The sequence below is a fragment of the Anarrhichthys ocellatus genome, unplaced genomic scaffold, assembly GCF_004355925.1.
Source record: "Anarrhichthys ocellatus isolate YVR2014 unplaced genomic scaffold, GSC_Weel_1.0 scaffold35, whole genome shotgun sequence".
NCBI classification, from domain to species: Eukaryota; Metazoa; Chordata; class Actinopteri; order Perciformes; family Anarhichadidae; genus Anarrhichthys; species Anarrhichthys ocellatus.
The window spans coordinates 2,786,345-2,798,585 of NW_022280065.1; the positions used below are offsets into that span (position 1 = coordinate 2,786,345).

Here is a 12,241-nt window from a genome sequence, read left to right on the forward strand (position 1 = left end):
GACACTGCCCTCTGGCGGACACAGTGTGTAACTACAACCGTCTCTGTATTTAATTTGAAAGTGCCTACCGGAAGTGACCCTGTGTAATTGTGTCTGCCTTAACACAATGCACATGATATAGTAACGTGATGTGACCACTAGATGGCAGTATACAGCTAGCATTGCTCTTTTGCCAGCCCTCAATTCTTCCCCCGCATACAGAAACGATAGCATATGACTGCTTCCGGTATATACTTTCAAAATAAATATTTTTACATCAATAGCTCAGTTGTTTAGTTACAAATGGATTAATTTCTTACACTACAACCATTACGGCACAACTTCCCTAGCTAGCAAAATGTAGCTATCTCTATTTTTGGTTCCCAAGTCTCCTAGTCTTGTTGCAAAACAAAAAGTATATATTAAACGTCGTGTGGTGGCCGCCTGTTTTCATGAAGTCCATCAACTCCATCCTGTGAATCGCAGTCGTGACGGTCTGAGAGCAGAAATTTAGCAATTTACAAGTATTCATGCATCAAGTGTATGTTGTTAACTTAACCGGTTGATTTCACTAGTTCTGAAAGAAGAATGACTCTGAAAACGGCTGTAAAAATACATCAATAACAAACAGCTTCCGGGCAGATTTTCTATATTTCTCTCAATGCAAATCAAAATGTTACCTTAACCCTTACATACTGTTTATATTTGATACCTTCACAGTATGGTTCGGGTCAATTTTGACCCAGACCAAGAATTCCCTCATAGTAAGTGTCTATACCAAATTTTAAACTACAGATCTATTTAGAATGTATAAATAGCCCATGTCTCATTAATACATGTATGATTAATCCTTAATAAATGTTTCAGAGAGCAGGAAGAGTGTATTTTTTAAGTTTTACAACATTTGTTTTTGGAGAAAAACCTCTACTATTACACATTATCATGCCCTGTTTTACATAACACATACAAACATAAAAGCCATAATGAGACATGAGAGTATTTATCTCATAAAATGAATACAAAATATGGAACTCTTTGATTTATTGAGTCTGTAAATCAACTATAAAGAGATTTTTAACGCTTGTTGTGCCGGTAAAAACAAAAATTAAATTTGAAATGAATATCGAGCGTGACATATTTCTAGCAGGTATGAAGGCGCTGTGGTTTCCAGTAGCTTAATTCATAGCTTTGTCTTTGCTGCTGACCTGGAGCCTTCCCGTTCTGGCTGCGCGACAAGACCTGCAGCCGCATCACCACCCGGGACTCGTCCTCGAGGAGGGCGGGCTCTTCCACCGCCGGGAGGAGGGGGAGGAGGAGGAGGATATGTGAGTGGTGAGTGGACGCAGTTATGCCAACAAGCCGATTATTGAAGACTACTGAAGCCTCTCTGTCAATTTGCGTTCGATCAAACAAAGACGGACACACAATACATCTGAGGCTGAAGTTTTTGTTTTTACGGGGCGGAGGATTCATTCAGCAAATCACAGGGAAGTACTTTTTTTAATGGCTGCAACTTTTTATGGATTTGAGAAAGCCATTGTTTCTATTATATACGATTTAGAGACTTGCAATGTGTATTTGCTAATCTGTAGAGAGCTAAAAGTGTTTTTTAGTCGCTGTGGTGTCACTGTTTTATATTTTTAATCTCAGTACCTGCATGTTACTTTATGTTTACAGCCTGCCTAAAAGTATTTCAGAAAAGTTTTTTTTATTTTGTGAAGGAAGTTAACACTAAAAGAATGCATGAAATGAAAATGGCAGCTGCAGTTTACTTTTTTAGTAAGTGAACTTTACAACCAGGTCCCTACAAGCCAAGTCATAGGGAAAATAGAGCCCACTTTGTCTTGCCCAGTTTAAAGTGCAAAGTATGAAAATGAACAGCCTCTCCAGGAGTACCGAGGACCAGAGAAACATTAGCGAGAGCCCGTCTCACAAACCGGAGACATCCAGGTACCGCAGCTGGAGCAGCCTCCGCTTCTCAAGGTGGAGAAGCGGCTCCCAGCGGACGACCCCCCCTGGTACCCCCTCCCCAAAGGCAGAGAAGAGGGCCGATGTGACCAAGACGCTCTTCTCCTTGGTTCAGACTCACAATGACGACTTTACGGCAGATCCAGATGGCGTACTTGAAACCAACGAGGAGGGCGAAGGAGGCAGCGACTACACAAAACCCTCATCGGACCAGTCCACCTACTTCCAGAAGAATTTAGTGTCAATTTTGCAGCCCGGGGTCAACAAGTTCTCCCTGCGCATGTTCGGCAGCCATAAGGGTGTTGCTGCTGAGCAGGCCAGGGTCAAGAGCTTTGGAGTGTGGATCATCCACCCTTACAGTGATTTCAGGTAATAATGAGGTTATCTTCAGAGTTTCCTCGGTTTCCTTTTTATTTCCGTGCTGTTTGTGGGAATGCTTGCCCCCATTATTTCTACATTAACATGAACAGAACATGCAAAATGGGTGAAAACACAAGTCAGTAACCTTTTGCCAAAACAAGATTCCCCAATTGGTCGTTAATCTTTCTCAATCTTCCCTTGAACTGTATCCAGTTTACATCCAACCGAACAGACTGTGACGGTGCTGAGATGCAATTTTTCAAAGACAGCAGCTGATGTCAGGGTCGGTCTCACATGATAAGGCGATGAAGGGATTTGATTAGTGATACAGTATATAGGACAAGCTCATCTGGATTAATGATACTACTGGAAACTCCCTTTCTCCCTGCTGAGGAGGAGGTAGAACTACATTCATTGATCCTGTTAATTTAAGTGATCCAATGTATTCCATTTGAAAAACAGCCAATATTTTTTTGCTCTAGTTTAGCCTCACTTTTGGAGGATTTGTCAGATCATTCAGCTTTTGTGGCGGAGCAACATCCTAGCAGCGATGCCCCAAGCAATCCGTATGTGTGGTCCCTAATAATAGCCGCCATCAAATTTAAACAATTTTTAAACACCAGGCCTATGCCAGACAGAGAGGATAAACACGTGCAGAGGGATTATTGCCCATAAGAATCCCTATAATTCCAATCTTGCTCTATTGTGCAATAATACACAGACAGCTGAGGGGGGGGATTACCGGAGGCCTGCTCTCCTTAAACCTTATGCTCCAACTTCCCCGTTTTAATGGATGAGTTGGAATAGCACATTTGTGGTTACAGCTTTCCTGTTTAGTGGTTAAGGTTGGATAGCTGGTTTCATTTTGCATTTTGAATCCAATTTAAAATTGGCATTTAATGACGGAATGACATACAACTGATATCCAAAAGTGGCATTGCGATCACATTATATGGTACATTTTTTCATCACCAGGCCTCTTGTCAAATCTTTATCTCCTCCCTTATTGTTTTTAGTAAAGATTATTATACGAAGCTTTCAGGTCAAAACTATCTGAACTTAAAGTCAGGGGCTCTCCAAAGTCACTGGGCTTCATCCTCTGCAAAACATGAATATCTGTACCAACTTTAAAGTTAGCATTTGTAACTAACAAGAGTACGCTAGATTTTTTGAAATGATCCAACCGAAAAGCCAGCCCAGTGTTGAACAACTCTTTAACAATGAATGTAGTGAGCAGCACAAGCTTCAAAAGTTGCTAAATCTAGCAAGAAAGTTGTCAAGTCGGCAACACTGTCAGCCCGTTCCTGCCAGGCGGCAACCACAGAGTCCGATAAGTTAAGCCAATGTAGAAGTACCTTAAACTTGAATTCTTTCTAATGGCCATCAGGGGCGACTCCTCTCCTCCTCTACTAAGAAGTGTGATCGTATAGATGTCTATGAGAAAATGACCCTACTTCTCACTTGATTTATTACCTCATCAAACATTGTCTCAAATGGTCTCAATCACTAGTTTCAAGTCTTATTCAATACAGCATGATGTTCATTTAGTAAATGATGGTCCCGTTTAGAGTAAAATAGACAATAGAACAGGGGATGCTTTGAGGCGTTGTCCGTCCTGGAAGTTGTAGTTGTTTTCATCCTACAACTTTAACCCTTTCACAGTTTGTTTTCAGTTCATGAAAGTTAATTGAACCATTTTGGTCCCCTAAAAATGTCTTATTCAGCGTTTGGATGTACTTTGCTCCACCCTCTCATTGCAAAAAGCCCTCGATGATGACAGCCAAATGCCAAGATGGTGACGGCCAAAATACCGACCTCGAGGCTTTAAAACAGCAGTCCACAAACCAATGGGTGATGTCACGGTGACTACTTCCACTTGTCTATGGTCCCTTCAGACCTCTCTCCAAAGCCACTCCCTCAAAATGATCATTATGAATGTAAACATATAATAATCATGAACGAATGAACGTGAACATCAAACGTGGCTATTGTTACTACTCACAGCTGTCAAGCTTGTGGACGGCTCCGGTGACGCACAATGAGTGCAGATGCAGAGTGCGCGCATGCAGGCAGGTGGAGAGGCAGGTAGGCCGTCTAATCATTTAATTCAGGCCAAAGGAAATGATTGGACGGGTTTATTTCAGTCTTGCCAGATGCCAGATTTATTTTCTCTATTTTGTCAGAACATTTATTAATTATGTAATAGTTATAGTAATACTCAATCCTGGATTTAGATTCAACATAAAATGCTTTTATAAAACCACGTTCCTATTCCTGTTCCACTCCCGCTTTTATTAATAGCTAAAACGTCTAAAAGGTTTTCATACAGCAGAATTAACTCTGCCTCTCACACGCTTCATGTAAACAGCCATAATGGCGTCCAGAGTCTTTGGTGGAGTTATTAGCAGCAAGCATCCACTAATCTGCTGCAACATGAGAGGAGATGATAAGTAGTCATGTAAACCAGCGTGTAGACACAGACGACATGGATAGATGGAGGGATAAACGTGAATGAGAATGGGGAACTAATCTATCCCTTCCTGTGTCTCTGCTCTGACCGGCTAAAGAACACTATCATTTTCTCACAGGGTTCATATGGTGATCACTGACAAGTGACGGTAGTCAGACATAGTCTGGTCCATATTCTGTTACAGTGCCTCTGTCATGAGAGAGAGAGAGAGAGAGAGAGAGAGAGAGAGAGAGAGAGAGAGAGAAGAGAGAGAGAGAGAGACCCGAAGTGATTGATTCGTGATGGAAACAACATGTAAGGAAACCCAAACCGTGTACTTGTGGTGTATAACGAGACACTGGACACTAATAGGAAAATGGGACTTCTATGACACGAAGCAGACAGGGATGATTGAAGCTATGTGCAGCGCAGACATCTGGGCTTCAACATACTAAAAGCAGCAGACCGCCTATCAGACATTTCCAGTGGCAGTGACGTTTCTCTTTTCTTCAATGTCTTAATATTGAGCCCGCTGAGGTAAACACCATTCATTGTTGATGAGAAGGGGTTCCCCTTGTGACAGCAGCTTGTTATGAGAGTACGGCTCACCTTCCCTTGATGGTACACTATTTATTCGATAACTTCACTTGACCTTGATTGCTAATACTATACTATGCTATGCTATACTTAAAGGAATAGATTTGGACTTATTCGCTTTCTTCTTAGTAGATTAGAAGATCGAAGCCAATCTGTCGTAAGTATGGAGCCAGATCTAAGAGGTGACTAGCTTTGCTTTTGGCTGGCTGTGTCCAAAGGCCGAATAAATAGCTTAACAGCACCTCTAAAGCTCACTAATTATATATTATTTGTTTAATTCATATTCAAACAGAAAATTTGTGATTTAACGAGGAGTTGCGGTTACTAATAGGCAACTACGGTAGGTAAGCTAAGCTAGATCTCTCTTGGCTCCACCTCCTTACTAAAAGCACATAATGCATGTAACAGACTTTACTGTATGTCACTGGTGTTTCTCTGTTTACGGAATACTGTAAGACACTCTGGAACAGCTGCAACAAAACAAACACTGTAGACACCAATAGACTAGCTTTTGTTGCCTGCAGCTATAAGGCTTTTAACCTCCCGAAAAGCTCCCCGGGGCTCTCCTGAACTCTGAACCCAAAGAAGTTCGGGTTGCACGATCAACTTGACAATCAGCATTATTGCCAGAATTCGCTCATATCTGTTCACACATGTATAAACCAAGAGCACTTCCATGTATGAGCCAGTAAGAGGACTTGTTCCTGTGTTTATAGCGCTTTCATTGCATTTTTAATGTGCTTGATATATTTGTAAAGTTAGCACATTATGTAGCACACATATATATCAAATTTTAATTGCTTACCTGTATCATAATGCTGCTGTAGCGAACACATTTCGTATCTATCTATCACCATAACAATTTCTACACTATATTATAATTTTTGGATTTTGAATCTTTTAATTTTATGCAGGAGTGCATTTCTGTTAGCCTGCAAAAGACAGACTTAGATATAAGTATAAATATTTATAATCTTTCTTTTATTAATTTCCCTCAGATTTTCTTTGAATATTATCATTTACTTATACATTTAAGAACAATTCAAAGGTCCTCAAGAGGATGCTCAGAGCACTAAAATAGCTTTAAACAGCAAGAAACCGTATTATTTTATTAAGGAGCAAAAAGGGGACACTGGATGTATCTGGATCACTGTACAACAATAGTGGAAAAGGTTTTGGTGTTTAGTTGTACATAAAATGCTCACAGCTTTACATCTGCACAACCATCACACTCCCACCACTCCTGTTCTGTCCAGGTTTTACTGGGACATCGTGATGCTCCTGTTGATGATGAGTAATCTGGTCATTTTGCCATGGGGAATCACCTTCTTTGAAGACCAGAACACCGGGCCCTGGATCACCTTCAACGTCCTGTCTGACACTCTCTTCCTCATGGACCTGGTTTTCAATTTCCGCACAGGCATCCCGGTAGAGGACAGCCACATCATCCTGGACCCCAAAGATATCCGCATGCAATACCTCCGCACCTGGTTCCTTGTGGACTTCATCTCCTCCATCCCCGTTGACTACATCTTCCTCGTTGTAGACCTGGAGTCCCTGCAGGACTCGTCTGACGTGTACCGCACCGCCCGTGCCCTGCGCATCGTGCGCTTCACCAAGATCCTCAGTCTGCTGCGTCTTCTCAGACTGTCTCGCCTCATTCGTTACATTCACCAGTGGGAGGAGGTAAAGGGAGGATGAGGCTCATGATGACATACAGAACAGTACACATCAGAAATTCAACTTTTGTCCAGTTTAATGTTGGCTTCTTTCTTCCATACAACTTCCTCTCTCTCAGATTTTCCACATGACTTATGACCTGGCCAGCGCTGCGGTGCGCATAGTCAACTTGATTGGTATGATGCTGCTGTTGTGCCACTGGGATGGCTGCCTGACCTTCATGGTGCCTATGCTGCAAGACTTCCCCCCAGACTGCTGGGTATCCAAAAACAACATGGTGGTGAGTACATGTTCATTAATACATACTCACATGCATGTTTTACAAAAAAAATGTAAACCTGGAAAACAAATCTATCTCAATTTATTGGGAAAATTGTTTTTTACTTAAAAACCATAATCCAAAATGTAATATATGTGGAATTGTATGCTTGCCAGTTACAATTTTACTCATTCAGCTGACCTCCTGTGCACTGACTAAAAGACTGTTTAGGTTCCAATTCATTTGATTCAATTAATGGAATAGTTTGAATGAGGAGATTGAAGCCCCTCTCTGACATTAGATTGGTTTTAATCGTCTCACCCATCTCATCAAGTGAATAACTGTATTTCCCCAAATGTTAAACAATTTCTATAATTACAAGTTCACCAGTTGAAAACTGCATTTATTTTTCTTATAATGAATACCAAATTACATTCATTCCAGGAAAGTTCTAGGAAATGATTTAGCGACCTTTATCTGTAGAATAATGTTACTGTAAAAACGTCACTTATGCTGCATTCATGTGGCTATAGCCATGTAAAGTATATTTTCTCCCTTCGTTGTTTACTCTGTCCTTCCCAGAATACTACATGGCACCTACAGTACTCCTATGCCCTCTTTATGGCCATGAGTCACATGCTGTGTATAGGGTATGGTGCCCACCCTCCAGAAGGCCTGACTGACGTTTGGCTCACCATGATCAGTATGGTCGTGGGGGCCACCTGCTACGCCATGTTCCTTGGTCATGCAGCGAACCTGGTCCAGTCCTTGGATGCATCACATCGCCAGTATCAAGAGAAGGTAATCACCTCTGCACTGTCTGCAAAAGATTAACACACTAAAACATTTTGACCTTCAGCTTCAATTGTTTTGTGCACGATATGTCCCAATAGCTTCACGTGGAGGCTAATGTCATTCTGGCTGCAAGGTTTAATATCACAGCCATGTTTTATATCATAGGCTTACCTACTCATGCTTTATTCGTGGAAATTGTGCCAAATGCCTAGAGAATATTTATATTATCTAATTGTTTTTGTGACCTGACTCTAACCCTTTCCAGGGGATTTTCACAAGATAAAGCAGAACGGATGATGGAGAAATGATGGCACCATTGTTTTGGATCACTGTTCGCTAATGCCCATTACAAATTAGTTTATAATCCACTTAAAAATGGAAAAAAACTACAAAACAAATATAATAAATGCGTATTTATTGTGCTTAGGAATAATTCAGCAAACACATGGTAGAAAATGTGTCTAGATGTGACATCTGACATCAGCTCTGTGGAATTCCAATTGTATCCTCATGAAGGTCAAATGTCCATGTGTTTTGTACAAATGATTTCAGTACAAGCAAGTGGAGCAGTACATGTCGTTCCATAAACTGCCGGCGGATGTAAGACAGAGGATCCATGATTATTACGAGCAGCGATTCCAAGGCAAGATGTTCGATGAGGACAGCATCCTTGGAGAGCTCAGTGATCCGCTGAAGGAGGTGTGTTATTCATGAGACCATCCATTTGACTTTCTGTCTCTTGCTTTCTCTCCATGTCTCTCTTTATCGAGACATGCCCACACAGATGCAACTTTAAGCCTGAAAGATAAGTTCAAAAGCAATATATTTATTAGTCTGAGTCCAAAAACATGAAGATATTCAGTTTACAATGATATAAAAGTAGCGTATCCTCTCATTGGAGTAGCAGGATTGTTTACCAATTTTTCACATTTCTTGCTTGAAAATAGCTGAAATGATTGTATATCTAAAAAGTTTGGATTCATTTTTTGTCCATCAATTAATCAATATCACAATAATATTCCAATGTTTATATTCTCTTTATCATGATATGAAAAATGTATGCGGTGTTATTTTTTTTAATAAGTCGATCAATGGTGTTGATAGCAGAAATTTGCCCATCAAAATTTCCTTAAGCCAAAGGGGACATTTTCAAATATGAGCTGATTCGTAGTTAATTCATTGATTAGATAGTCAACAAAAAAAGCTTCCCAATGTGAGGATTTTCTGCTTCTTGCAACTTGAATCATTGGGTTTTGGACTGTTGGTCAGACAAAACAAGACATTTCAAAAAGTTTAAAGTTTTGTAGACCAAGCGATTAGTCCAAAAAATAGTCTGAACATGAATCGCATAAGCAGTTAATCTGTATCAAAACAGTGGATCATTCATTTTCTATTTGATTAATCAATTGATTGACCAAACATCAGCTTCAGTTTCAGATCTACAAAACTTGTCACACATGTAAAACAAGAGCATCAATGAATATGTTTACTTTCTCAATAAAATGAGCTCAGAATCATTCATTTGAACAGCTGAATGTAATAAAATGATAACAATGGTAACGTAGAAAATGTCTCAGCATCACTTATCTTAATGTCTTCTCTCTCCACTCTTTCCACCATGCAGGAGATTGTCAGCTATAACTGCCGTGGGCTTGTAGCCAACATGCCACTGTTTGCCAACACCGACCCTCATTTTGTGACAGTGATCCTGACCAAGCTGCGTTTCGAAGTCTTCCAACCTGCGGACCTTATTATACGAGAAGGAACGCTGGGTCGGAAAATGTACTTCATCCAGCACGGCAGCGTCACTGTCATCCCACGTGGCAGTAAAGAGATTACACTCAACGATGGAGCATATTTTGGAGGTAAATCATTTGTGAATCATTTAACCTTCAAAAAGTTTCCCATCAAATTCTTAAGAGGATGGTTGTGTTTCCTCTCCTGTTGTTAAAGCTGTCGCTGACCCCTTTTCACTTTTTCTGCACTTGCTATACAAATGTATTGCTCATGTGTACAACATCTTATCATCCAGACACGGCCTTGAATCTAAGATTGCAACATCCAATTATTTTATCGATTATTGATTAATCTGACAACAATTTTCATAATTAGCTGATGAATTGTTTGGCCTAGAAATGTTTAAAAAATACTTTACAAAAAAAAAAGACCCATTACAATTTCCCAAAACCCAAGCTGAAGTCTTCGTTGCTTGTTTCGTTTAACCAACAGTCTCAAAGCCAAATATATCTAGTTTACCTTCTTGGAAGACCTAATAATTTGACATTTTACGAGTTAAGCTTATTTGCTTTCTTAATTATTTTTAGATGATAAGATTGGTACCACTTTCGTATCTATACTCTAGAGTCAGCAGCCAGTTAGCGTAGCTTAGCACAAAGAGGGGAAACAGGGGGAAACAGCTAGCTTGGCTCAGTCCATTATGCTTAGCTGAGCGAGCCAGCTGATGGCTATAGCTTCGTAATTACTGTACAGACATGAGAGTGGTTTCATTCATCTGTTTCTTGGAAAGCGAAAGATTTTCCAATACATTGAACTATTGCTTTAAAGGTTAAACTGACTCTCTCTTCCTTGGTTCAGAGATCTGCCTGCTAACCCAAGGACGACGCACAGCCACCGTGAGGGCTGAAACCTACTGTCGCCTTTACTCCCTGAGCGTGGACAGTTTCAACGAGGTCCTGGAGGAGCATCCTCTAATGAGGAGGGCGTTTGAGAGTGCGGCTGTGGACCGACTGGGCCGGGTGGCTCGCAGACCCAGTTATCAGCCTCCACCAGATGAGTGATTTCCTCAGTACCAACGAAGAAAGACGCCTGCCAGAAATGTGGAGGATATTTGTCATGCTGTGACTGATCTTGACCCCATAACAAAGAAACCTTTGTTGTAAATTTGACTAATTGCAGTTTACTTTAGTGCTCAATGATGGATGTAGAACCTCAGTTTTATTTATTTACACATTATTGCTGCACTTGGTTGAAAATAGTGCACCTTCAGTTGATTTTGTTTTGTTACTTGGTTCTCAAGGCGTTAGCTGAAATCAAATTTTGTGTTAGATCTTTGTATATATTTCATGTTAGATTCATTGTGTCATTTACAAATCGATGAAAAAAAAATCACAATTTTCTAGTTTCTTCAGCAACTTTGGTGATACATGTGCTTTTTTACCATTGGCAACATTAGCTTTTTCAAATGTAAATACTGCTTTAATAGTTATTTTTAGTTGCCTGTATGCTTTCTGGCACTGCAGTTTCATAATCCATCACATCATTTATACGAGCGCGGGAGCACCAGCTGGGCTACACATCACATGGCTGAATGTAGCGCTGATTCTAATGATCCCTCAGATCTGAAGGTTGCATCAAGTCACGATTTAATATCAATGTTCACTGAGGATAAGCTGCTGTGATGTAATAACTCCAACTGTACAGATACAGATTGCACACAGATATGCATCATTGTTTAAATGGCCACATTTAATAGTGTTCAAACTTGAAGAGGTAATCTAAAAAAAATTACCTTTTCATCTCTCCAATTCGGTGTCCAGTATTACTTTGATTTCTTTCCACACATGGACTTAAGTTACTGACTTTCCTTTTGAATAACACTTTCATCTGTTTTAATTCTCTGCTGGCAATTAATATGCAAACAAACATTTCGCTTTAAATAGGCAGAAATATATAAATAATATATTATTAGTTACATTAATAATATATTTATTTTATAATAATAAATAAAAGTCAGCGCATATATATATATGTTGATGCAGGAAAAAAAACGTATGATTGATCTGTGCAACTTATTATCAGACAAAACAAACATCTCTTGTGTATTTGTGCTGTTAGACTGTTTTTATTCATACAGAGAATTTATTTTCCAAATAATTTTGATGCAAAGAAAAAAGCCATTGTTTATCAAATGTCCTCCATTTTACAGCAATGTAAAGTGAGACTGCAGTCACATGAATTTGTTCAATTTTATTTAAACTTTCTGATGAATGATCCTCATACTTATGTAATGTAAATATACATATTTATACCCTTTAAACATGAATATGTTTTTTTAGCCTATGCAGTTTGTTTAGACACACACACACACACACACACACACACACACACACACACACACACACACACACACACAC

At 39.8% G+C, this 12,241-nt stretch overlaps 1 protein-coding gene across 1 annotated transcript; it reads left to right on the forward strand.

Annotated features, from left to right (window-relative positions):
• The first annotated feature begins 1,311 nt into the window (after positions 1-1,311).
• hcn3 (hyperpolarization activated cyclic nucleotide-gated potassium channel 3) lies at positions 1,312-11,764 on the forward strand. Its single transcript, XM_031866670.1, has 7 exons — positions 1,312-2,316; positions 6,610-7,039; positions 7,152-7,313; positions 7,875-8,093; positions 8,640-8,786; positions 9,712-9,952; positions 10,683-11,764. Exons 1-7 carry the CDS (start codon positions 1,847-1,849, stop codon positions 10,883-10,885), a joined length of 1,872 nt encoding a protein of 623 aa, XP_031722530.1. The 5' UTR covers positions 1,312-1,846; the 3' UTR covers positions 10,886-11,764.
• Positions 11,765-12,241: the final 477 nt, after the last annotated feature.